Genomic DNA, 25,705 nt, shown 5'->3' on the forward strand with positions numbered 1-25,705 from the left:
CGGCGGTGGCCTCCTTACCCCAACGACGGCCGTCCCGCGCAAAAAGTAGCGTAGCGTATCACAGGTTTCTGCCGTGCGTGGTGCTTGGTGTGTGTGTGTGTGTGCGTGTGTGCGTGTGCCACAGCCAGATAGCCATATCAGGCTTAACTAGCCTAGCCCAGATGGCTGACAAGCGGCGCGAAACGAAAAGAGATTGTCGCCTTCTGGGCCCTAGGCAGAGTTCCAAAGCGGAACAATAACCGGGGCTAGTTGACTGAACTCGACATGGCTGTTTTTTTTTTGCCCCCCCAATTTTCCCCATACTTGAACACTACGATACGTGTCAGGGCCGCCACGCGGGCGGCGGCGATAACGGCGCGAGCGGCATGGCGTCTGCGGACGCTGCTGCTGCCACCGGGGAACTGTAACTCTAGCTAGGCACTCAGTGTGTTGCCACGCGGAAACATAAGGTTGAGCTTAAGCGGGTGGTAGAGTCGCAACCCGCGCGTGCTGCGCACTGACAGCGTCGCAGAGCTAGCAGGAACAACGTTTTACGTCAGGAACATGGCAGCGCGGGCCGTCGCCGTCGCAGCAGCGATAGTTTACAGCGAGTTGAGTTGAGCGATGCGACGTTGGTAGTTAGGCGACTCCCGCTGCTCCGGGCTCGTCCGTCTGTGCCGACCGACCGACCGCCCGCCCACACGTCCGTGCTGCTGCTGCTTCTTCCGCTGTTGCTGCGCCGCCTCCGTCGCCCGTATCTTGGCTGTAAGATTATGTGGGTTGGGGTTTCTGCAGCGTCTTGTTGCAGAACATTCGTCACCGGTCGGCGGCGGCGCCGGCGGCGGCGCCGGGATGCACGGACAGCAGCGCGCGCCCTCCCTCCCCTTGCCCCCGATTCCCCAGATTATTCCCCAGATTATCTGTTGCTCAGATCCGTCGGAAAGATTGCGCATTACGAAACAGATTTGGGGTAAAGCCCCTTGCCCCCCCACGGCGCCTCGCGTGCGCCGCGATGATGCGCCGGGACATGGACCAGTACGCTTGGTGAGATCCTTCGCAGCATCAATGGAGGCCGCGGGCGCCCGAGCGAGGCCCGGATCTGGGGGCTTCGGGCTCCGTGTGGGCGGGCGGTGGGTCGCGGCGTGGCGCGCCGTTGGAGAATGCCTGCCGGTCGTCGGCGACAGGGAGGGCTGATAACGTGGCTGCCAGCGGGTGGCTTGCATGCTTGCCTGGCCTTGCTTGCCTCCTGGCGTCCGTCCAGCGGGAGCCCCGAGTCAGGCATCGCCGAAGCGTCGTCTGTCTCCGCAACGGCGGGTACGAGCCCCCTTTGTCGTTACGTCTGGTCACTCTGGTGCGTGGGCTCGATACGTACAGTACACAATGGCGGTCGAGACCGGGCGCAAATCTCGAATCTCGTTGATGCGAGATGTGGAGATCTGGGGAACGCTTGCCACGAGCCGGTGCCGGTCTTGCGGCTTGCCTACGTACGTAGTGCCCACGGGATCATGCGTATGGCACAGAGTAACGAGTATGGCACTGCAGCACTAAGAACATGGATTAGTCTGCGAGCACACGCTTACACCCGGCCAGATCACGCCAGGCCAGACCAGACCGCACCAGCGCGGCTCCGGCTGATGCGAAGCTGGCACGCCCGTCCACCCGCGCTCGCCACCGACCGACCCCGACCCGGGGGCGAGCTAGGGGGAGCGAGCACGCACGCAGCTGCGAGTATGTGGCATTGTGGGAACACTCGGCCCCCGCGGCGACGGGCTCGGTGCCCGGCCGGAGAAGCTGCCGGCGAACCCTTTTGGAAGACTGGGCTATAAGTGTCTTGGTGTGTGCTGTACTCGAAATGTCTGGATGAAGCCATCACCAACACCCCCATCTCTACCCCCTTACCACGGAGCCAACACACATCATGGCGGCCCCTGCGATACATCAGCAGCAGCAGCAGCAGCAGCAGCTGCCGGACACGACGTCCATCCCCGGCTACATCATCCTGCCGGACCCGGACGAGAATGCGCCCCAGGCCGCCGCGCCGCCGCGGACGGCCGTCCACCCGCTTGGTGAGTTTGACTTGCGCGCGCAACGCCTCGACGTGCTAGACTCTCAGGGGTATTTTATTGACAACAAACCACAGACCAGCTCTCGGCCGTGGAAATCACCACCACGGCGCGCCTCATCCGCGAGCACGCCAGCCCCAAGCAGGTCAAGTTCAACTGCATCACGCTGCGCGAGCCCAAGAAGAACGAGTATGCCGCGTTTCGTTCACGCGTGGGCCCGCGCCCGGAGCGGCGCGCCTTCGCCATCGTGCTCGAGCAGGGCACGGCCAACGTGGCCGAGGTGATTGTCAACCTGACGCAGGGCCGCGTCGAGGACTGGCGCGCCGTCAGCAACGTGGCGCCGACGCTGACGCTCGAGGACCTCGACGTCATGGAGCGCATCGCGCGCAAGGACCTCAAGGTCATCGAGGCGTGCGCCGAGATCGGCATCACCGACATGAGCACCGTCTACTTCGACGCGTGGGCCATCGGCATCGACCGCCGCTGGGGGTTCGAGCGCCGCCTGCAGCAGGGCCTCCCCTACTGGCGCGCGTCGCCCAGCGACAACCAGTACGCGCACCCGCTCGACTTCACCGTCGTGGCCGACACGGAGACGGAGGAGGTGCTGGCCGTCGACATCCGCCGCGTCAATGGCGAGCGCACGGCCGTGCCGCAGACGCAGCACAACTACCTGCCCGAGTTCATCGGCGACATGTACCGGCCGCAGCGGCTCAAGCCCATCGACATCACGCAGCCCGAGGGCGTGTCGTTTGAGATGAAGGGCAGCGAGATCCACTGGGCGGGCTACAAGATGCACATCGGCTTCAACTACCGCGAGGGCATCGTGCTGTCCGACGTGCGCTTCGACGACCCCTGGCAGCAGCGCGAGCGCACCCTCTTCAACCGCATCAGCGTCGTCGAGATGGTGGTGCCCTACGGCAACCCGGAGCCGCCGCACCACCGCAAGCACGCCTTCGACGTGGGCGAGTACGGCAGCGGCTTCATGACCAACTCGCTCAAGCTCGGGTGCGACTGCAAGGGCGCCATCCACTACCTCGACGCCGTGCTGTCCACCAACAAGGGCCAGGCCGCCATCATCAAGAACGCCATCTGCATCCACGAGGAGGACAACGGCCTGCTGTACAAGCACACGGATTTCCGCGACGCGAGCGTCGTGTCCGCGCGCGACCGCAAGCTCATCATCTCGCAAATCATCACCGCCGCCAACTACGAGTACGGCTTCTACCACACCTTTACGCTCGACGGCACCTACAAGCTCGAGATGAAGCTCACGGGCATGCTCAACACGTACTGCATGCACCCGTCCGAGACGGCCGCGCCGTTTGGCACCGAGGTGGCCCCCGGCATCAACGCCCACAACCACCAGCACATCTTCTCGCTGCGCGTCGACCCGGAGGTGGACGGGCCCAACAACTCGGTCATCCAGAGCGACGCGGTGCCCTACGAGGCCGAGGTGGGCTCGGCCGAGAACCCGTTCGGCAACGGCTTCTACTGCAAGAAGACGCCGTTGCGGACCGCCAAGGAGGGCGCCGCCGTCTACTGCCACGAGACGAGCCGCGCGTGGGACATTGTCAACCCGTCGCGCCTCAACCCCTCGGCCAAGAAGCCCGTCGCCTACAAGATCATCAACAACAACTGCCCCGCCGTGCTGGCCAAGCCCGGCAGCACCGTGTGGAAGCGCGCCGCCTTCGCGCGGAAAGCCCTCTGGGTCGTGCCCTACCGCGACTACGAGCTGTTCCCGGCCGGCGACTACGTGTGCCAGTCGACGGGCGACGAGGGCTGGGAGAACAACCTGACGGTCCTCGACTGGGCCAACCGCGACGAGAGCATCGAAAACACAGACATTGTCTGCTACCTGCAGTTTGGCCTCACGCACTTCCCCCGCACCGAGGACTTTCCCGTCATGCCCGCCGAGCCCGTCAGCATCATGCTGCGCGCGAGCAACTTTTTCGAGAAGAACCCCGCGCTGTGGGTGCCACCGTCGCAGATCAAGTGCGACAGCTCCTCGCGGAATGCGTTTTCCGAGAGCGCCGCCGCCGCTGCGGGTGGATCGTGCTGTAGCGGCAAGAAGCTGCCGTCTCACCTGTAGGATGATGATGGACGGGCGTCGACGCCGGGCATATGAGCGAGCGAGTGTTTTCTTATAATGTGATTTTGTCGTGGTTACATGGCTGGACGGATGCATGCCTTGGATGGCACCCATGGATTGATGGTCCACAGATGACCAACAGGAAGGATAACTAGAATGAATGACAAGCAATTACTCATATTTTATGCGGTCCTGCGATGTTGGCCTCGCCGTGATGTGTACTGTCGCAGAATGAGGTGAAAACCAGCACGTACTACGGTGACTTGCTCCTCACCTGCAGTTCTTCTGCGGATCAATGGATGAACAGCACCTACACTGACGTTGCCTGGCGGCGAACCGGACGAGGTAGGTTTCTGGCGAAGCAGGTTCAACACCTGGCAATAGCTGTTTCCGTGCGAGGTAGCAACATGCTTGGTGAAAGCCCAACGCGTGAAACCAGCGCTGCGTCCAGTCTAGCTACACCCGTCGGCCCTCACGAAGCGCAAGTCTTACGACAACAACCATCGAACCCAACACCAAACACCGAATTCCAGACGACAAGCCGCAGACAACGACAATGCCTTGCAGGCAGAATGAGACTGGCGATGGCAGGGCACACGAAGTACTCCGCCACCCAACCTCGCAGCGGCTGTACTTCCAACACCAGACCCGCCCCAGCCACTCCCAGATGGTGCTTCCTATTTTCACATCCGTTTAATCCAATTCTCAGTCGTCCACACACAGAAAGTGGCTGCCCGTGCGCGCCTTCCCCTTCCAGCCGCCCTTCCATCGAATCCATCCTCCGCCTTCCCGCCCAAAAATAGCCACGGAGCACACGGCCGGCGGTTAAAGTGGAGCCCTCCGGCCAATCCGGAGCCGCCCTGCCCCCTGGGACGTTGGGGGCGCCCCGGGCGGCAGGGGTACGTACCGAACCATGAGTCTAAATCGGGGCTCACACTTCCACTTCCACTTCGCTCCCACACACACAGATCCGTGTAGACGCGCGCTTGCGCACAACATGCCCAATTTTCTTTCTTCAGCGTCAAGGCGCGAACGACAGGAAAAACTCACACGGGCGTCGGTGCCTGGGAGCCTTGAGGTGCGGGCGGGCGGGCGACGGACGGACGGACGGGCCAATCCCGCGACGCGCCCGGACCAACACTCGACGACTCTCCGGCTGATGAGGCGCCCAACACCCCCCCCCCCCCCCCACCACTACACTTACACGCAGCGGCACCCGTCTGCGCTGGGCTGGGCTGGGCAGTGGGCAAGCAGGGCGCGCCAGCCACAACGGCACGATGATGTCGTGGAGGGGCCGTTCTCGGTGTAAGCTCTGGACGTGGGAGCTGCCCTCTCTGACACTCTGACTCTCTCCCGGCGACTCCAGTCCCTCCAGTCTCCAGCCGGCCCGCCGCCGCTTCCTGCTCCCCCCGGCTGTTGGTACCTGGGGTCTGTGCCTGTGCCTGTGCCGCTGCCGACGACCTGCAAGTGCTGCTTGCTTGCCTGCTTGCTTGCTTGCCGCCCGCCATGCAAGCCCCGTCCGCGGGAGGACCCATCGCGAGGCGTACCTAGGCGAATGCAATGCACGAGGTACCCCCTTCATTTCTCTTACGACGCGCTACTTGCCGCCGCCGTGGATCAATATGCCCTTCAGCGATCGATCAGATGCCCCGAGTTGACCTCAGCCTGAGGGGATCAGCGTCCGTCTCAGTGCCCGGTAGCCTTGTCTGCTTCCTGCCTGTGCTGCCGTCTGGAGTATTCTGGTCAGTGCTCATGTCCATGTCTCGGGGGCATGGCGAGTAGTGCCCGTGCGGGAGGTTGCCTTGCTGCCCCAGCCTGCTGGCGGCAAGGTTCGCCAAGTCAGTGGATCGGGATTTCCTCTGGAGCCTGCACATGGTTGTCCCCCAGTTGTTGATCCCCCGCGGCGATGCAATCTCGACATGGAGCATGCCCCAACGACGTCTAACCGCTGCCGCCACCCCCAACACCAAGCCAGACCAGACCACACCAGACCAAACGCGGCAAACACCACTCGCCCGCTGTCCGATCCGCCCACCAGCATCAAGGGCGCTTCGCCATACGGGCTCTGCGCCGCTGCGTGTCTGGTGCGCTGGCGTCCATGTCCACGTCCCATGTAGCCTTATCTAGATCCTCCATCCGCGGCAGGAGCCAACTAGCCTCCATCTCGCTCCCCTTCCTCCCTTCCTACATGTACATGCGCCCAAGCTGTGTGTGTTCCACCCCAGCTTTTGAGACTACGGTCCCCCCCTCTTGTATAACCGCCGCGCATCGATCCAGTCCTCCACCGCGTAGCCGCCCGTCGTCCCTCTGCGCCAATATCAGCGACCCGTTGCGCGCAGACTCGCCTCTCCGGACACGGCTGCCCGTTTCACTTCCCCTTTTGTCCTGGGGGCGTCTGTTTCATCGTCGTCCGCAACAGCCGCCGGGGGAGGGCTAGCTTCCTCCAGCCCGTTGTTCCATCGACAACACACAGCAGGTACACCGTCGGGCCGTCAGAAGCATCCTAGCACGTACTCCATATTTGCAACTACTTTGTTTCCACAAACGTATACACGCGAGGTTTGCAAAGAGCCGCAAGCGCCACGGACGCCATTCGACGCCGTCTGCGACACTGGAGAGCATCGATCGTTTGGCTCGGGTGGCACTTCGCAACAGGAACATCTGCCAACTTAAAACACGGTCCATGTCCATCTGGTCAGGTCCCTTCTCCTTCCCGAGGCCCGTCTCTCATCCAGCTCCAGTCGTTTCATTCTTCCGTCTCTCCAACTCCACTCTTGTTCTCTTTTTTCCTTTCTCGTCAAGGTCGTTTCCTTTGGTCGCCTCTGGGCACATACACGCCGGGCCTCGACCACATACACAGCCCGCCTAATCCGACACCCCTTCCACTCTCGCTCCCGCTCTGCTGTGTTTGTGTCTGGTCTTTGGAGGCAGCACTCGATCCGGCCTAGAGTCACATCGAAGAGCTCTCTTAATCGATAATCCCTAGCGTCCAGTCGACAACCGTTGGTCGACCGCGAGCCGGCCTTCGGTCAAGCACGATACCGACTGTCCAATACCCTCCGTCTGCTCCTCCTTCTTCTCCCCATTTCGTCATCAAAATGCCCAAACACAATCGCAGTGCAAGCGGGCATCCCTCTCACTACGCTCAGATGGCTTCTGGCCTCCCCTCGCCTCTCTACAGCCAGCAGCGTGTCGCCATCCCGGCGAGCTACTACACCATCCCGGGGGCACCCTCCTCGTCCATGTCGCAACAGCTCGCCTCCCAGCAGCAGTCGCAAGCGCAAGCCTCCTTCGACCCAGCCGCCGTCGCCGCGGCATCCTCCTACACCACCACGACCGATCCCTCCGCCGCCGCGGCCGCCACCATCACGGCCATCCCGCCGGGCCAGCACCGCCCCAGCTCCGGCGCCTGGTCCCCGCAAGACGACCACCAGCTCGTGAACGCGCGCATGCAGGGCCTCAACTGGGGCCAGATCAAGGACACGTACTTTCCGGCCAAGACGGCCAACGCGTGCCGCAAGCGCCACGAGCGCCTCATGGAGCGCAAGGGCTCCGACGACTGGGACGGCCGCAAGCTCCAGCGCCTGGCCAAGGAGTACATGGGCATGCGCCGCGAGATCTGGAGCGGGCTGGCGGCGCGCACCGGCGAGAAGTGGAGCGTCGTTGAGCAAAAGGTGCGTTTTCATTGTCTCTTGATCGTTTCCTTCCGGGGTTCACGTTGTTGCCCATCATCCGTCGGCTTGATGGCTGCGTCCGGCTTCCCACAGGGCGTTTTGCGGTGCCTCTCACTTACACGGAGCGCGCCACACCCATCCGGCGCATGTTGCCTGCCACTCCCCCTTCCATTTCCATGCCCTTCTTCACCCCCTTTCTCTTTCGGTATACTCATACCACCACCATACACCAACGTCTATGCGCAACGTGTCTGCACATCCAGCTAACCGCATCAGTGCATGTCCAACGGCCTCAAGAACCTCCAGAGCGCCGCCCGCGCCGCCTCGCGCCGCGACCGCCTCGAGACGAGCGGCTCCGCGCACTCAGTCACAGGGTATGACGACGACAGCGGCATTTCCGGCATCGGCCTGACCCCTGTTGATGAACTAGACGCCCCCTACGGCAGCCCTGACGCGACGACGGGCAGCTCCTCGGCCTCGTCGTACGGCGGCCTCACCCCCTCGCACTACCTCCACCACCACGCCCAGCAGCAGCAGCAGCAGCAACAACACCATCACCATAGTCAGCACCCGAGCCAGCACCAGCACAGGCAGGCGCAGCACGCGCACCAGCAGTACCAGCAGCACCTTCAACCGCACGGCGCGGCCGCTGCGTCCTACGCCAACGTGGCGGTCTCGACGTACGGTCCTGCGGCCGTCAGCTACGGGCATGGGTACTCCTCGAGCGTGTCCTCGACGGCGAGCCGCACGCGGTACGGCACCAGCGAGGGCAGCAGCCCGTATATGGACGCGGAGCGGCTCTCCGGCGCAGGCGACATGGGAATCGGGGCGGTCATGAACCGGTCGGCCGGCCGGGGGTAGCGTTGCGTCTCCTTCTTCTTCTTCTCCAACCTTCTCTTCATCGTCTCCAGCCAAACACTATCTACCCGAGTACCCTTTACGTTCCTTTTCGTCATCAGATCTATCATGGGCGATCTATCCTCGTCAGTTTCACGACGGGCCATCATTCCTTTGTTGTCGTAGCGGGGCATGGGACCACACAGGGGAGAGTCCCCGGCGTTGGCAGGAGTTTCAGAGTGTTCAATGTTTTTGTTTTCCCGATCCGTGCCGTGAATGCGGACTCGCTATGGAATTTGAGGCCGGTAGCGATGGATGACCTGATGTCTCTAGTTCTTTTGTTCTTGTCTTTACCATCGAATGTCGAGTTTATGGAAAGAAATGGCCGCATGGGTAATGGTTCGTGGGGAATTGATGCCAGGAGTCCAGCGCCGGTTGTGTTCATGTTTGTTTGTATGATACAGGATAGACGAGACAGCATAGCGAGAGAATCGAGAGCAGGCACGAGACGAGACATTACTGACCGCAGGCGTTGCGTGCTCTAGATCCATGTTCTACATCGTACATGCTTCATGCAGCATTAAAAGTACATGCGACGGTGTGTCGCTACGAGATGAGCGGACTGGCCAACCTCCATCCCACCCGACGGTAGACCTCTGTATCGTCTGACGGCAGGCTACCGCTTCGCAGCCACCTTGGCCGCCGTCATGCTCGCCATCTCCTCGAGCTCCTCGTCCTCCCACACGCCGCCCTCCTCCTCGTCGCCACCAAAGGCGCCCCTCCACGCCCTGCTCCACATGCCCTTCTTGTGCAGCAGCGCGAGAATCATGACGGCCGGAAGATGCCACACGCTCGCCCAGAACAGGCCCCGCGCGCTGCCGTTGTGCCCCTCGAACCGCCAGAAGCGCACGGCCTCGCGCACCAGCCAGAGGTTGACGGGCATGCTCGTCGCGGCAAAGGACCACTCGGTGACGCCCGCGGCGCACAGGCCGAGGCAGATGGGAATAAAGGCGATGCTGTATCGCAGCGCGACGCGGGCGTTGCGCGCCGGATTCGTCCACGCCAGCATGCGCAGCCCCGCCGCCTTGTACTCTTCGCGGATGCCCCAGCTCAACGCCATAAAGTGCGGAAACTGCCAGGCGAAGAGCAAGCTGGCCAGGAGCCAGCCGCCAATCGACGAGCCGTCGCTGGCAAAGAGCAGCTCGCGCCACGAGCCGTCGTTGGTCGCCGCCTCGCCCGCCGCCGCGGCCCAGCCCATGAGCGGCGGAATGCCGCCCACGACGGCACCGACCCAGGTGTTGAAGGCGGTCACGGCCTTGAGCGGCGTGTATATGCCTGCGTACAGGACAATGTTGGAGAAGCCCAGGAACGAAACCGTGGGGTTGACGCCAAAGTACAGCGCGCCGACGCCGGTCGCGCCGGCGAGGATGGCAAAGAGGGCGGCGGCGCGGGTCGAGATGAGCCTCCTGACGAGCGGCCGGTTCCTTGTCCGCGACATCTTGGCGTCGGTCGACGGTTCATAGAGCATGTTGAGGGTGTTGGCGCTCGCGGAGCACAGCGCGGTGCCGGTGGTGAGGAAGAGCAGCGTCAGCGGGCTCAGGCTCGGCGTCTCGGTCATGGTCGGCGTGAGCATCTCGGGCACGGGGTACAGCGCGTACGGGGCCATGGCCGTGAGGACGACCAGGACCGTCAGGCGGGGTTTCGAGAGGGAGAGCAGCGTCGAGAAGATGCGGCGGGCCGAGCGGGCGGGCTGCGCCGCGGCGACGTTGGTGAGGGTTGACGAGGCATTGGCGGGCAGGGTGCCGTCCGGGGAGTCCCCGTTGGCAAGCGCCTGCTTCCGCGCCTGTCGGCGACGATGGGGAGGGAGTTCGGCGAGCGATTGGGGTGTTTGTGACATGGACGCGGAGGACGGGGCCGTCGAGGTCGTTCGCGGGCGGTGGTTCGCGACGAGGGAGTCGAGGCAGGTGGAGCGCTCAAAGACGCGGTTCGACAGGAAGAAGCCGGCGTTGGCTGACGGCGCCAACGCAGCGCCCCGAGGCGCCTTCCGGGCGGCAGTCGAGGAGAGCCATCGCGGCGAGGAAAGTCTCGGCGGAGCGAGAGTGGAGGAGCAGCAGAAGGAGCGAAACTCGGCGCGGGCTACGACTCGCAGTGGTGGTGATGGCCGCATCATCGCCGGCTGGGCTCAAGCATGGCGTCGCGGCACTCGTGCACACGCTGCGTCCGGTGTGATTAGCAAAGGGCGCGTGCGGGTGCGGCTCCGCGGCGATGACGGGTGTTGGTTATCGCGTGTTGTTACACACGGAAGTTTTGGTTGCGTCGGGAAGTCGGGCTTGCACGTGGGGCGTCATGTGACAGCTGGCTACCCTGGAGCAGTCTTCCACTCGTCGTGGCCAACAAGAAAAGGTCATTCTAGGCTTTTGTTCCATGACCATGTGCTGTTCTGGGTGGAACGAAAAAAAAAATGAGTTGAGAGGGTATCTGCCGATCTTGAACTATGCTTATGTGCGCATTGCGAGCGGAGACGGTTTCGCTTGCAAATAGTGGACGCAACACCGTGGTGCTGTTGCCCCTAAGGAAGGCTTGTTACCCGGCGGTGAGCAGTACGTGCCGCAGCTGGGAGACTCCGACCTTTGGCGTACTGACTTGGATAAACGGCAATTACGTCCTGAAATAAAGTCGAAAAATCATGTCATCGACATGGAGGCGACTGTCGTGATGGGCAATTACATGTAACTGCGTGGTACACATAAGAAGCGAATCACCACGGCCGCAGATAAGCATGCATAGCCCGTCGTGGAAGCGTCAAGTAATGCCCGATCCGAGCTGCGGGGCCTATCAAGGACGTGAGCCCCCCAGGAGACCACCACTGCCGGGCCTGTTATAATAATGCCCAATCGCTGCTAAAGCAGCGACATCTGACGGCAGCCGCGGAATATGGTGGACAGCGTCAATTTTGTCATTGGGCGTCGGGTTCTTGCACATAAGCTTACATTTTATCGTCTCAAACACCCACAGCCGGACGTGAGATGACGGCCGTGGCACGGGAACAAGAAACTGGAAGAGGGGGTTTTACTCGTCACGAGGAATATGCCTACCATGCGTAAGCCCTCTAATTTTACAACGTGCTTCAGACGGTAGGGAGGCTCACAGCCAGCCATCATCATGTAAGTCGGCCAGGCGGGTGCGCGTCATGGAAGGCAAAGGTCCATGGCGCGGCCGTTCAAGAAGTCGCACAGGCAGCGCTGTTGGTCGCAGAATACTATCCACGTAGCCACTGCAGGTAAGGATTTCCCGAGTGGCGTTTGTTGAGAAATGCAAGCGCATGCATGAGTGAGTGACGACGCAGTGCCTCATGGTCGAGCCGGCTCGCCTGGTTCAATCCGGATTCACGTCCTGCCATTTCGTCCGTGGCACTCACAGTCACAACTTCATAGGGCCCGCCTGCATGACTGGCGCGCGCATCTGGCGTCGGCACTTTGTGGCAACTAACAGCCATCGATCCAAGCCCGGTTAGCACGCCCTCTCCGCGCCAGCAGGATGCAAGCCATGGCGCTCCAGAAGGGAACGCTGCCGCTCCTCCAACCTCCAACGCGGGCACCCTAATAGCCTACAGCAACTGCCGCCGCGGGTTGTGGTTCATGTTGGACGGAACTGTGGCGCCCCCCCCGGCGCCCAACAATTGAGGGACAATGTGCCTGGCTGCGACTCCCCGCCACACGCCCTGGACCCTTGGCTTTTATCCCTTGCCCTGGCTGATTCCAAACGGATCCCGCGCGCGCTGCGTCAGGGCCGCTGTCAGACGCCGTAAGACATAGGACGGCGTTCCACACGAAGCCCTGGGCTGCTGCCCCATCCATCCTTCGGGCGCGGGTGATACCCGTGCCGCCGACTCACGGACCTTGCGGACGTCGCGGGCCAGACAATTTCTCTCTCTCCAACCTGCGAGCATCGAGCGCGTCTTCTTTTTGCAGCGCGGAGGGCGGACCCAGAGAATCAGAGACGTACAGACCGATAGACACCAACAAGGTCCCTAGAGACTATACCGGCACGATGAGCATCAAAGCCTTGGTATGTCGCTGCCCGCCTGGACTGGACCGTGATCGATCTGCCGCTGACCAGAGCTGTGTTGATGTCTGGTGGTAGCCCGTCATCGCGTTGGCCGCGTTCGGCATGTTTGTCCACGACCGCAGCCGCATCTTCTCCTTCTTCTTGAACAACTCGCCGGAGAAGATGCCGACCATCAACACGTTCCGGAGCCACAGCGTCAAGTTTGCGGACCGGATCCGCAGCTGCGAGGACTTTTTGCTGGTCGAGGACCGGGGCGTGGCCATTGCGGCGTGCGATCCCGGACGGGAGCGGTGGAACACGGTCATGGTAAGCTTCCAACCGTCATTGCATAGCATATCATGAGGTAATGTTCCTGGGGTCTGGTCCATCGACGCTGATACACGTACACATCACGCAGGGCGTCAACGTGCCGGGCCCCGTGTCCAGCGCCGAGCTCTACATCTACGACTACAAGGACGCCTCGCTGCCCGACGCCGCGGCGCTCAAGCGCGTCTCGCTCGTCGACTTCCCCGGCAAGGACGACTTCCACACACTGGGCTTCGCGTTTGACGAGGCGACGTCGACGCTGTACATGTCGAGCCACGCCAAGGCGGGCCCGCGCATCGAGGTATTCACGCTCGACATCGACGCCCTCACGGCGACGCACCGCGCGACGGTCCAGCACCCGCTGCTCAACGGGCCCAACGCCCTCGCGCTGCTCGGCCCCGACGAGCTGCTCGTCACCAACGACCACCGCTTCCCCGCGCGCGACTACAAGCTCCTCTCCAAGGCGGAGACGTTCCTCGGCCCGCCCACCGGCACCGTCGTGCACCTCAAGCTCACGCCCAATGGCCAGCACGCCGTGCACGACGCGCGGGTCCTCGCGCGCGTACCCTTCGCCAACGGCGTGGAGCTGCTCAACCACAGCACCGTCGCCGTCGCATCCACCAGTCGCGGGGCGGTTTACCTCTTCGACCTCGCCGAAGACGAGAAGAAGACGAAAAAGCACGGCGAGCAGCGCCTGCGCATGAAGTACAGGACGCAGATCCGCACGCCCTTCCTGCCAGACAACCTGTCGCGCGCGGCGGACGGGCGGCTGCTCATCGCGGGACACCCACACCCGCCGAGCCTGCAGCGCTTCACGCAGACGCGGCACGTGTGCAACGGCGACGCGACGGAGCTGAAGCGCGCAGACGAGGAGACGAGGCGGTACTGCGAGACGGGCACGGCGCCGTCGTGGGTCGCCGAGTGGAGCGACGAGGAGGGCCTGCGGAGCTTGTACGCGGGCGTGGAGTATCCGACGAGCGCGACGGCGGCGCGGGATGTGAAGCGGGGGGTGGGCATCGTGGGCGGGCTGTATGCCAAGGGGCTGCTGGTGTGGAGGGACTGATTGTTGGTGATGGCCTCATGGAGCATTCAATGCTGTGACGGACGGAGGGGAATGGACTTGGCGGACGGGTGACAGTGACGCCGTGACAGACGAATGGATGGATCAAACGGATCATGCCAAAAAAGCAACCCTCAGAGTCGAATGGTGGTCTCGGCTGGAGATGGGCCGTCGTCCCCCGCGCGGTAGTGTACATGTACGGGGCACGATCCATGTGGCGCCAGCTCTTGGCGTTGGTGGCCCGAGTTGGGGTGACGGTGACCCTCGTACATCTGTGCTCTCTCCGCATCAACAGTTCAAAAGCAAAGTCACCAGACATTGGGTCGCTTATAGACTGGACGCTTGCCGTACTGAAATCAGGAAAACACAACCAACGATCCAGTCTGGCGTCGTCCTACCAGCAGACATCGAGTAATAACTCACTACATAGCACAGAGTGGAAAAGGCTACCACACAATGCCGTCTCTGCTTGAGCTTCTTCGGAGCGCCAGCCAGGTCGACTGCGACACACTCGACAGTCAAGGTGCCTCGCCTTCCAGGACCCCTTGCCCACGCACCACCCACCGTAGCTAACCATCTCGTGATGCGCACGCCAAGTCGCCAAAGAGCTGGGCCCGTTTGTCGACTGCACCTCCAACCAGGTAAACACCAATCATCCTCCCTGTGATTACCGTTGGTCGTGCATCGTGAGGCTTCAAACCCAGGCTGACTTGAATTTCAGGCAATCGCATACTTTGAGCTCTCGCAGCCCGTGTCCGGCGGCGAGCTGCTTCACCATGCGGCGCTGATCAAGGAGGCTGTTGCAGATGCGGAGGGCAGGTTGAGGCACATGCAAGACGGCCTCACGCTGGAGGAGTTTGCCGTCGAAATGCTTGTAAGCAGCCCGTCTTGCCGTTGACAAGAGACGTATGATGCATGGTAGAGCTAACTGACGTGCCGTCGATGTAGATGGTCAAGCTGCAGCTGCTCATCGCGCCCAACGTGACGGGCTACGTCCACGTCCAGACGAATCCAAAGCTGTCGTTTTCCACCGCCGGCACAATCAACAACGCAAAGCGCATGTTTCCCTGTCACCCTCGCCGTAGATGCCGGCTACTGCATGTTGTTATGAGGCTTACTGACTGATATGCATGCAGGCATCGTGGCCATCTTCAAGGCCCTGAACCCAGACTTCAGCTCCAGCCGCATCTGCATCAAGATCCCCGCCACGTGGGAGGGCCTCCAGGCGTGCCGCGCCCTCGAGGCGGAAGGCATCGCCACCCTCGCGACGACCATGTTCTGCATGGAGCAGGCCGCCCTGGCCGCCGATGCGGGGTGCACGTACATAGCGCCCTACATTAACGAGCTCAAGGTGCATTTCGAAACGGGGTATGTTTGAACCATCTCCACGCTGCTCCGCGCCTCCACGCCACTCTCACCACATGTTCATGCACGTTCTGACGGTAATTGGCAGCTACGTCGACGAGAACAAGGCCTTTGACTTTTGCCGCGAGGCGCAGGCCTACTACGTCGCGCGCACGCACCGCACGCGCGTGCTCGCCGCGTCGCTGACTTCCGTGGAGGAGGTGATGCGCCTCGCGGGCGTGCAGCACGTCACCGTCGCGCCGGGGCTGCTGCACGAGCTGGCGGCCAGGGAGGCGTCGTCCCAGGACGGCGAGCAGTTGGGGGCGTACTTTGCAGAAGGGCCGGCGAAAAGGTCGTGGGAGAGCGCGGATTATGAGCGGCTGGTAAAGGACGAGAGCGCGTGGAGGCTGGCGTTTGCGCGGAGCGGGTTCGGCGCGAGCGATGGCAAGATTGTGCAGGCCATCAACTACTTTGCCGACTTTCAGGAGAAGCTGGAGGCGCTGGTCAGGCAGCACCGTAAGCAGTAGTTGTGAACGGTGGATTTAATTCGAAATCGCTTGTGCCTGGTAGCCATAGTATCCCTCCATATTCCCCGCCTTGTGAAATACATCCTCACACACGAGGTCACTACCAACATGCATGTATATACACCCACCCCCGACTGTCATCGCCTACAGCTTCGCATCCGGCTTCTTCAGCTCGACAATCATCTTGCCCATGTTGACGCCCTTGTACAGGTCCACGAGCGCCTTCTCCGCGACCTCGAGCCCGCCGGGGACAATGTGCTCGGCCTTTTTGAGCTTGCCCTCGGCGAGCCAGCCGGCGAGCTCCTTGCGCGCGCGCGGGTAGTCCTTTGCGTGGTCGAAGACGATGAAGCCCTGCATCTGGATGCGCATGCTGACGACCTTGGCGAAGTTGCGCGGGCCCTCCGGCTTGGACGTGTTGTACTGGCTGATGAGGCCGCACTCGACGAAGCGGGCGTGCTCCTTGGCGCGGGCGAGGGCCATGTCGAGGATCTTGCCGCCGACTGGGCACACGTACAGGCGTCAGTACATCAATGATCGATGCGCCATGCCACAGCTCGTGGTAGGTAAAGGGGGGGTATAGACCAGGGCAGGCTCACCGTTGTCAAAGTACACGTCAATGTACGACTTGGTCTCCTCGCGGAACCGCTTCTCAAAGTCGGCCGCCTTGTAATTGAGCGCGACATCAAACCCCAGCTCCTCCTCGAGCCACCGGCACTTACTCTCCTCGCCGCAGATGCCCACCACGCGCGCGCCGTTGATCTTGGCAATCTGGCCCGCGACGCTGCCCGTCGCGCCCGCCGCGCCCGACACGACGACCAGCTCGCCGGGCTTGGGGACCGCGATCTTGGCCATGCCGACCCACGCGGTGAGGCTCGTCATGCCCAGCGACGAGAGCATGTCGACGGGCGAGCGCAGGCCCGGGTAGTGCGACGCGGGCTCGAACTCGGACTCGCGCAGCACGGCGTACCGCGTCCAGCCGGCCAGCGCGGACACGAAGTCGCCCTCGCGCGCCTTGAGCGAGCGCGACGCCAGCACGCGGCAGGCGGCGAGGCCGCGCATCTTTTCGCCAATCTTGACGGGCGGGAGGTACGACCGGGCGTCTAGATGCCATCGCCATCACCATCACAGTTAGCGCATCTGACTCTCCATATTCACATCAAACTGACAGCGATAACAATAAATCCAAGAAAGAGTGCTGCAAGTTGCGCTCATCGAGCGAAGCGAGGACCCAAAAAACATACCGCTGAGCCAGCCGCGCATCGCCGGGTCCAGCGACAGGTACAGCACCTCGACGAGGATCTGCCCATCCTTGAGGTCCGCGGCCGTCGGCGCCGGCGCCGTGACGTGCTTGAAGGTGCGCCCGGGGATGATGTCGTCGACGGGGCGCTCGGCCAGCACGACGGAGAGGTTCTCGCGGGCCATGGCGTGCGAGTTGAGTCAATGGGCTGTATTATGTAGTAAGTAGTGAGCGACCGAAAGCTTCGTTTGAAGGGAAAGATGCGAGCTTGTTTAATGAAAATTAAAGTTGTCTGAGATCATGAGATGTTGGCAGCTCTGCCGAAACCCAAAAAGTCCGGCGCGGCGGCAGCGCGGGGCGGAGATTCCAGTTCGGCGGGGCCGAGGGGAGGAGGGCCATGCCGAGGCTCGCCGGGCGCCATTGCCTACCGGGGCAACATGTCCGATGGGCGCCGCTTCGTCGTCTGCGCCGTGGCACTTCCACGGCGGTCGATTATTCCTGCGTGCGAAATTGTAACGCATGTCGTGTTACCCCGGATTGCAGGGCGATTGTTACCCACGGGGTAATAAGATGTGACGGCCCGCTTTGATCGGTGTCAATCCCTGGACCTTGAGGGTGCTCCGGCATTGGGGGCCGGAGTTTAGCTGTCCTTCCGGCGATCTGCTGGAGCACCCATGATGTATTGGAGGCTACGATGTACAGCTGCACAGAGACTCGTCCAGAGGTTGATGGCTGCGTCATATCGGCATTCGGTACGGGTAGAAGCCAGGACATGATTACTGTGCAGGAGAATCATCGTTTCAATCGGGGAATAAAGGCCATCATTGACCGGGATTCGGAATTCAGCTGCATCTCCTTGTTGATGGGCGACCAGTGCGACAGCCGGTCAACATCACCTCACACAGACAGCGCTCAGAAGTACGCATCCCTATACGTCAATCGCATTCTAGGCTCAATTACATGTTCGACGTACCGAAAGAGGAACTCATTTTAAGCTCCTGAGCTCAGACATCTGCCGCCTTCGGCACTCGCCAAGCTTTGGCGTTGAGTCGTCAGCAGTCAGCACTTTGACAAAACCGTGAATGGACCGTCGATTCGAATGGGCGATGCAGCGCGCGGCATATGCCCCTTCTGGGTAGGGTGCGCGCAGCATCAATGAGGGGTGCTGATGGGCTCGACAGCTCAGCAGGCTGTCATCAATTGTTCAAGGTGAACCTGTCATCTCACATCGAGAGAACCTACGACATCGGCACTCTAGCAACTTAGCAAGACGTGAGCCGAGATGAGTCTCTTCAACACCATCCCGAATGACCTCGACGAGGTCGACATCATCATCGCCGGCGGTCTGCCTCCCGCATAAATCTCATCGATCAACAATGCTGACATCCATACAGGCGGCACAGCCGGCTGCGTCCTCGCGGCACGCCTCAGCGACGCATCGCCCAACACGTCCATCCTCGTCGTCGAGGGCGGGCGCAACAACCGCGGCGACCCGTCCATCGTCCACCCCGCGCTGTTCCTCAGCGGCATCGCGCCCACGAGCAAGACGACGCTCTTCTACAAGGGCGCCGCGGAGCCCAGCCTCGCCGGCAGGGAAATGGTGGTTCCCTCCGGGGGCGTCCTCGGCGGCGGCTCGTCCATCAATCTCCTGACGTACAGTCGCGCGCAAAAGTCTGACCTGGATGCCTGGGGCGCGCCTGGGTGGACTGCCGATGAGCTGGTTCCGTATATGAAGAGGGTGCGTTTGCAGTCGCCACCGACTCGGCGACTTACTCCTTGATGAGACTGAAGGCAATGAATGAATGAGACTGATGTAACGCCCGACAGTTCGAAACGTACCACGGTCCAGGCAAGGCCGCCACCCACGGCGACAGCGGCCCCGTGCACGTCACCGGCGGCACATTCACCGCATCCCGGTCCAAGGCAGACTTCATCCAGGCGGCCGACAAGCTTGGCTGGCCGCTGTCGCCCGACCTGCAGGCTGTCGATGGCAGCGCATGCTCCCCGGGCGCCATGCAGGCCAACCTGCGCTACATCGGCGAGGACGGCACGCGCCAGGACGCCGCGCACCGGTACCTGCACCCGCGACTCGACGACGGCGGCTCGCACCGGCAGTTGCGCGTTCTCACGGAGCACCAGGTCGTGCGGGTGCTGTTTGACGGCGAGAAGCGGGCCGTGGGAATCGAGTGCCAGCGCGATTCACGGTTCTTGGACGGGGATACCGTAGACGGGCCTGCTGCGTCTGCGTCGCCTCGAATCATCATGGCGAGGAGGCTAGTCGTCGTCTCATGCGGCGCCCTCGGCTCGCCACTCGTCCTGGAGCGCTCTGGCGTGGGTGACCCAGCGGTCCTCAAGCGCGCGGGCGTGCCGCTGGTGGCGGACGTGCCGGGCGTAGGGCTTAACTACATGGACCATCACGTCCTTGCGTGTCCGTACCGGTCGAGTCTCGAGCCGGACGAGACTCTCGACGCGCTGTACGCGGGGCGCATCGACATGGGCGCGCTCGTGGCGAGGAGGGATCCGCTGCTGGGCTGGAATGCGGCGGATGTGACGTCCAAGCTTCGGCCGTCTGAAGACGACGTTGATGCGATGGGTGAGGAGTTTCGAGATGTATGGGATCGAGATTTCAAGGAGCGGCCGGATCGACCACTGGCCATTATTACGTCGCTCAACTGGTAAGGGCATCTCATGAGGTTATTATATCTCCACGTCCCGCGAAAGATGCTAAACCATGTACTCAGCTTCCCGGGCGATCCCAGCACGCTCCCCGTCGCGCAGTTCATGTCCGCCTCGAGCTTCACCACCTACCCCTACTCACGGGGACACATCCACATCACCGGTCCGCGTGCCACCGACGCCCCCGACTTTCGCACCGGCTTCTTCACGGACCCACACGGCGTCGACGTCAGGAGCTCCATGTGGGCGTACAAGAAGCAGCGCGAGATTCTCCGGCGCATGGCCGTCTACCGCGGAGAGTGGGCGGCCGGCCATCCGCCCTTTGCCCCCGACTCTTCCGCCGCGTGCGTGGAGCGAGACGGGCCCATCGCCGGCGAGGTGACGGATATTGCGTACACGCGCGAGGACGACGCCGTGCTGGAGGAGTGGGTGAGGGAGAATGTGCAGACGACGTGGCACTCGATGGGGACGTGCAAGATGGCGCCGCGCGAGGAGGGGGGTGTCGTGGACCCGGCGCTGAGTGTCTACGGGGTGCAAAGACTCAAGCTCGTGGATTTGAGCATCCCGCCGAGTAACATCGCGGCAAACACGGGGAGCGCGGCTTTTATGGTTGGGGAGAAGGCGGCGGACTTGATCATCGCCGAGCTGGGCCTTTGACCAGGACCCCCGTGTGACAAGGAAACATCATAACTAGAAAACGTACAAGTGCGGCAAAATGTCTATATTCTGCACAAGATTCTGCGATTGCTCTATCATAGCACCACTATAGCTCGCTCGGCGTCTTTGCGTTGGCAAGGTCAAACGCCTTCCGCACCCTCTTGGTGCACTTCCCCTTCCCCGACACCGCCCTCAGCCCCTGAGCCTCGTCGAAGCGGGCGTTGATCCACGGCACCCACTCGGACAGCGAGGCCGACACGACAGGCGTGTGCTCCATCCCGGGGTACTTGCTATAATGCACCTCGTTGCCGGCCTTGCACGCCCGCTCCACGGCCTCCCCGGTCGTCGGCGGCAGCACAGTACTGTCGTTGGCACCCTGGATGACGAGGATCGGCGACGACGACCCGGCGCCCAGCGCGGGGGCCGTCCTGGCCTGCCACTCCAGATACACGGGCCAGTCTCTGTCCAGCCGCTCGCGCGACAGGATCTGCTCCTTGTTCAAATCCATCGACAAGCCCACCGAGCCGCCGACGCACATCTGCGCCTCCTCGGCAAGCTTCATGCGGCTGTCCATCTGGTCCGTCAGGATGGTGCCCTTATACTCGGGCGTGACGCGGCGCACCATCTCGGGAATCAGCGGCACAAACGCCGGCTCGGGCACGCCGTCGTACCCGCCGAGCATCATGTCGACGACGTACGTCGCCGGCGCGATGGCCACCGTCCCGACGTACCCGCTGTCCTGGCCCTGCACGAAGTCGCTCTCCGCGAGCTTCCACACCGTGCCGCCGCCCTGCGAGTGCCCGACGCTGAACCACTCTTTCGACAGCACGCCGGGGAAGGCCTTGCGCGCGGCGATGGTCGAGTAGTACACGTCTGTGGCCTGCGCGTTGAAGCTGAGGAACTTGTGTGTTGTGTGGTTGTTGCCGATGCCGGCGTAGTCGGTGCCCACGACGGCGTAGCCCTGGTCGATGAGGGCCTGCCAGGCGGATGGGTCGTAGAGTGTTGGGCCGTTGGACGGCGCGCAGCCGTGGTAGATGCCGCTCGTGCCGTGCGCCCAGGCGGCAAGCCGGTAGCGACCGGTCCTGCTGTTTGTATTTCCATTGCCAGTGCCATTACCAGCGCCATTTCTAGCAGCGTCCTGCCCCGGCGCCGAGTAAGGAAACGCAACGTATCCAGTGACGGGCACCAACTCGCCGTCATAATCCACAGACGTGCACTGGATCCTATACACGGTAGTACCCGGCTTGACATCGAGTCTGGTCGCGTTGACGGGCTCCAGCTTGAGCAAGTCGCCGGCCCTGGACCCGGAAAAGTTGGCCGCCGTCTCGTAGAAGCCAAAGTCGAACTCGGTCCGGAAGTGCGCCAGGTCGGCGGCCTGCATCTTCTTGTACGTCGCCTGGCACGCGGCGCCGCAGGCGTGCGTGCTGGCCTCGTCGGCGGTGATGTTGAAGTCGCATGCCTGCTTGGCTGATGCCAGGGAGGCGAGGCCCGCCGCCAAGAGGAGGGATTTGAACATGTTGATTGAGGTGTGTGTGTATATACAGATGGATGGCTTCCAGCTTTTGGGTCTGATCTTGACTCTTTATGCTTGCTTTGCATTGTATGACCTCGGCATGTCTTGCCATTGATGACGCTGCGTGTACTTTGTGAGGTGGCACAGTTCGTTTCGCTGCGAGGCGAGGGCCCGTCATCGCTCGGCTTCTCCCGGTAGTAGAGTTGAGCCCGTGCGGGCAACTGCCGGGCCGTCGATCGATGCGATCGCACGCATCTTGGCTGAGCAACTACCCCGACGTCTGGCCTGTCGCAGCCGGCAGTGCAGTCTTAGTGCCTGGCTCAAGCTCGCGCGTCGAGTTCCCTAACCCTCCGGTGCGGCTCGGCCAATTCCCCGTCCCACAATACGTTGAAAGAAATTGATGATGCTTCCCAAAGCGGCAGATGCGGAGCTTCGAGAACAGCTGCCGCCCCGGCGCCGACCCCAATGCATGACGGCATTGGGCATTGGCAGTGCCCTTTTCCAGACCCAAGACGCTTCTCCACGCGGCAGTGCCAACGGTGCACACCAAACGGTGAGGCCCCAACTTGCCCAATACGCTCCACGGAGATGGGCTGGCCGGATCCAACGTGTAGTAGTATGGCTGCAGGGGAGCCCGCGGTCGGCGGCCGTGACGGAGGCCCACACCTTGTAAGACAGCGGAGCGGGCGCAGCCCCGGCCGGGGAGTCGGGGACTGGGTCGATCATCCCCGAGGGGCCGAGAGTCCGAGAGGACGGGCATGGAAGCACACATGCGTCTTTGCGATCGGTCGGAGGAGCCGCTCATCGCGTGGATCCTAAGGCCATGTAGCGATCTCGTCAGGATTTATTTTGTGCGCAGGCTTGCACGGGATTCTGACGCCAACATGACAGCGGCAGTGCACGCCATCGCTTCTAGTATCCTTACGCTGGAGCAAGCGCGTGGTGGTGTTGCAGCTCCAGACGCCGGGGTGCATACTGCGTTATAACACGCGACAAGAAAAACTGCCATCCCGGAACACAATTGAGGTGCAGCAGGCGCCATCTTTAAAAGCGCGAAACTAGCGGTAAGGAGCTTCTTTGCAGCGCCGCGCCTACTGGACACGCCCGCGTTGCTTCATCGTGCTGTCTTGCATTACTTGCGGTGTAAAGGCGTGTTCGGTGTGTTGACTGTTCTGGATTGAGATCAATTGATGACAGTTCAAGAGCCGCTGCGCTAGGCAAATGTTTTATATCGAGAGCAACTTCAGTCAGCAAAACTTCTTGTTGTCGACGATGTTTGGTGGGGCCAAAGGGCGCCCTGGTTGTCATTCGTCACTTCATCCGCAACATCAACGTTCAACGTGGGCAAGCATCACCAGCGCGACTGCCCAGGAAATTATATAAGAACAGCCCTTTTGTGCTTGATATCGATGCCACAAGCTTCACGAGTTCCAACCTTCATCGTCTGTATTCCACAATGGCCGATACTGTTAGTGTAAATGCCCCCAATGCGCACATCGGAACTGATACGCCCGTGTAGGCCACCGCCACGCAACTCCCCGCCACGCTCCGGGTGCGGGCCCTCCCCTCGCCTCTAGAGCTGTCCAAGTACTCGTCGCCGTCGACCAAGGCCGTCACCGTCGATGAGGAGAACTCGTTCCCCTGCCGTCGCTGCCTGAAAGACGGCGCCGTGGGGGACGAGATGCTCCTCACGCCGTACGACCCCTTCCTGGGCGACAGCCCATACCGCCAGCCCGGCCCCATCTTTGTGCACCTCAACCCAACGTGCGGGGCCTATAAGCCGGATGGGGCGCTTCCGGAGCAGCTGCGTCGGCGGCTCCTGTCGGTGCGGTCGTTTGGCAAGGATCATTGCATGGTGGATGCGGATGTGGTGCAGGGGGACCAGCTGGTTGGTTTGGCGGAGAGGATGTTGCGCGATGGGGCGGCAGAGTACATTCATGTTCACAATGCGAGGCCCGGTTGTTTCGCGGCTCGTATTGAGCGCTCGGGGGCATAGAAGCAACCGTCAGGGAGCAATGCTACGTCTGGTGCATCAGTCACCATCGAAATACATGTATATAGCCCTCTCCCATGATGAGCCCTCGATGATAACAGTACGGGATAAACCTCGATCGAGCTGTTCAAAAGCCACCAATAGAGTTGAATGAATCTCGCTCGACTTGGGCAAAGGGTCTGACTTGATGTTCCGACGGCCATCAATGATGCATTGCCTGTGCTGTCTGTGGCGTGGCTTGTATATGAAGGTTCAATGTTGCAAAGACCCATTGGATGCGGCCATGGGCCCGTGTTGTGACACTCGGTAGCAAGAGAAGCTCTTGAGTTTTGTTTGTCATTCGACTGAATAATTGATCTCCTTGACCATCCCAGGATGAGAAGCTTTCTTCTGCCCATCTTCGCCTTACGATCCTCCTCGTCCAGCTTGCCACTTTCATTCCTCTCGGCTCTTCTTGTTTCGAGCTTGCCAGACACGGGCAAGCAGTGCGAGACGTGAATGTACGTCAACGATAGCCCAAGCCGCCACCGAGCACTGCAAGTTTGACGTCTTAGCCCATCTCTCCTCCACCAATGAACATGCCTCCATCATCCCCCTTAAGCGGATTAATTATCGCGGAGCAATCGTCGGCTCGTCGGGCACGCGACACTCCACCGTCGTCATCAGCGCACTTGACAGCAGAAGCAGCAGTCTGGTCCGTGACGTGCCCGGCGATACAAGTTTCCACGCGGCTGTTAGCGCCAAGCTCGGATCTTCTTTCACCCCGTCTGACTCCCGGGAGCCGGGCCGCCCTGGGGACGCGATACGCGACCCCCAAAATGCGACCGCAGAGGGGCCGAAGCTGATGGGATCGTGTGTGCGGGGTGCATGCTTAGCCGGCGGGTATACGCAGATTGTTATGCTTCAGGATAACCTAGTTCCTGATTGGGACACGGTCAACCTCCTGACTGGACTTGACGGGTGCAGCAGCACACGGGCATGTCATCTCCGATACTCCGCCGATGCATCGAGTGAGTGGCGGAATGGACAAGAAGACAGAGAGTGAATGAGAAGTGGTTGAGATTGATGGCGCGGGATCAAAATGTATATAACGTCGGTCGACCTCGTCCTGGCTCAGTGTTTGTTCCGGACGTGCAGAATTACAATTCGCTCTCTATACTACATTGTTTAAGAACACAGCCACTCATCATGCGCTTCATCGCCGTCGTCGCCGTTCTCTTTGCCGGCCTCGCTGCCGCGCAGCCCGTCGAGGACGGAGACTCACTGGTATGGACCATCAACACGCTTCACTCGAGGTATACTGTACTGACGAAACTTGTTCTTAGGTTGCCCGAGCTTGCAAGCACGGTACGACCACTCCATGCTCGAATCGCCTGCCCTTGTGATCACGTCTAAGATGAACCTTGATTGAAACTGACGTTGCGATTGCAGAGGCCTGTGCCAACGCATGCTGTGTGTCGCACGGTGGATGCAACTCTTTGAACTGCGGCACCTCCTACGTGAGTTTGTCCCTGCATTTGATCATGCGCGCAGTACACGTATTGATACTGACGGAACTGCAGTGCTCGGGCGGAAAGTGCCACTGCGACTGCCACTACGGCTAAACCACAGGAGAGAGATTGCGCAGCGAGGAACGGTTCGTCGATGGGCTTTGGATAGAATGACTACTGGTGGTGTGTCAG

The 25,705-nt window shown here is 61.6% G+C and overlaps 10 protein-coding genes across 10 annotated transcripts; 7 read left to right on the plus strand and 3 right to left on the minus strand.

The window, feature by feature from the left end:
* Positions 1-1,897: 1,897 nt before the first annotated feature.
* Positions 1,898-4,131, plus strand: PLICBS_008805 (uncharacterized protein; the record flags this gene model as incomplete). The annotated part of the gene is made up of 2 exons (XM_018324722.2): positions 1,898-2,045; positions 2,120-4,131. 2 exons carry the CDS (start codon positions 1,898-1,900, stop codon positions 4,129-4,131), a joined length of 2,160 nt encoding a protein of 719 aa, XP_018176116.2.
* A 3,149-nt stretch (positions 4,132-7,280) lies between these two features.
* PLICBS_008806 (uncharacterized protein) lies at positions 7,281-8,666 on the plus strand (the record flags this gene model as incomplete). The annotated part of the gene is made up of 2 exons (XM_018324720.2): positions 7,281-7,805; positions 8,082-8,666. 2 exons carry the CDS (start codon positions 7,281-7,283, stop codon positions 8,664-8,666), a joined length of 1,110 nt encoding a protein of 369 aa, XP_018176114.2.
* Positions 8,667-9,318: 652 nt separating this feature from the next.
* On the minus strand, positions 9,319-10,539 carry PLICBS_008807 (protoheme IX farnesyltransferase, mitochondrial; the record flags this gene model as incomplete). The annotated part of the gene is made up of 1 exon (XM_018324719.2): positions 9,319-10,539. The coding sequence occupies one exon, from the start codon at positions 10,537-10,539 to the stop codon at positions 9,319-9,321; it is 1,221 nt and encodes a 406-aa protein (XP_018176113.2).
* Positions 10,540-12,812: 2,273 nt separating this feature from the next.
* PLICBS_008808 (uncharacterized protein) lies at positions 12,813-14,079 on the plus strand (the record flags this gene model as incomplete). Its single annotated transcript, XM_018324718.2, has 2 exons — positions 12,813-13,016; positions 13,108-14,079. The coding sequence occupies 2 exons, from the start codon at positions 12,813-12,815 to the stop codon at positions 14,077-14,079; spliced, it is 1,176 nt and encodes a 391-aa protein (XP_018176112.2).
* A 453-nt stretch (positions 14,080-14,532) lies between these two features.
* PLICBS_008809 (uncharacterized protein) lies at positions 14,533-15,947 on the plus strand (the record flags this gene model as incomplete). Its single annotated transcript, XM_065601462.1, has 6 exons — positions 14,533-14,599; positions 14,674-14,717; positions 14,798-14,950; positions 15,025-15,145; positions 15,213-15,444; positions 15,530-15,947. The coding sequence occupies 6 exons, from the start codon at positions 14,533-14,535 to the stop codon at positions 15,945-15,947; spliced, it is 1,035 nt and encodes a 344-aa protein (XP_065457534.1).
* A 144-nt stretch (positions 15,948-16,091) lies between these two features.
* Positions 16,092-17,369, minus strand: PLICBS_008810 (uncharacterized protein; the record flags this gene model as incomplete). The annotated part of the gene is made up of 3 exons (XM_018324717.2): positions 16,092-16,447; positions 16,544-17,047; positions 17,189-17,369. The coding sequence occupies 3 exons, from the start codon at positions 17,367-17,369 to the stop codon at positions 16,092-16,094; spliced, it is 1,041 nt and encodes a 346-aa protein (XP_018176111.2).
* A 1,097-nt stretch (positions 17,370-18,466) lies between these two features.
* Positions 18,467-20,517, plus strand: PLICBS_008811 (uncharacterized protein; the record flags this gene model as incomplete). Its single annotated transcript, XM_018324716.2, has 4 exons — positions 18,467-18,527; positions 18,579-18,922; positions 19,012-19,859; positions 19,926-20,517. 4 exons carry the CDS (start codon positions 18,467-18,469, stop codon positions 20,515-20,517), a joined length of 1,845 nt encoding a protein of 614 aa, XP_018176110.2.
* Positions 20,518-20,623: 106 nt separating this feature from the next.
* PLICBS_008812 (uncharacterized protein) lies at positions 20,624-22,033 on the minus strand (the record flags this gene model as incomplete). Its single annotated transcript, XM_018324715.2, has 1 exon — positions 20,624-22,033. The coding sequence occupies one exon, from the start codon at positions 22,031-22,033 to the stop codon at positions 20,624-20,626; it is 1,410 nt and encodes a 469-aa protein (XP_018176109.2).
* A 1,453-nt stretch (positions 22,034-23,486) lies between these two features.
* On the plus strand, positions 23,487-24,026 carry PLICBS_008813 (uncharacterized protein; the record flags this gene model as incomplete). The annotated part of the gene is made up of 2 exons (XM_018324714.2): positions 23,487-23,498; positions 23,550-24,026. 2 exons carry the CDS (start codon positions 23,487-23,489, stop codon positions 24,024-24,026), a joined length of 489 nt encoding a protein of 162 aa, XP_018176108.2.
* Positions 24,027-25,211: 1,185 nt separating this feature from the next.
* PLICBS_008814 (uncharacterized protein) lies at positions 25,212-25,627 on the plus strand (the record flags this gene model as incomplete). The annotated part of the gene is made up of 4 exons (XM_018324713.1): positions 25,212-25,289; positions 25,349-25,370; positions 25,455-25,522; positions 25,586-25,627. 4 exons carry the CDS (start codon positions 25,212-25,214, stop codon positions 25,625-25,627), a joined length of 210 nt encoding a protein of 69 aa, XP_018176107.1.
* Positions 25,628-25,705: the final 78 nt, after the last annotated feature.

Source organism: Purpureocillium lilacinum, assembly GCF_023168085.1.
Source record: "Purpureocillium lilacinum CBS 284.36 DNA, scaffold_6, whole genome shotgun sequence".
NCBI classification, from domain to species: domain Eukaryota; kingdom Fungi; phylum Ascomycota; class Sordariomycetes; order Hypocreales; family Ophiocordycipitaceae; genus Purpureocillium; species Purpureocillium lilacinum.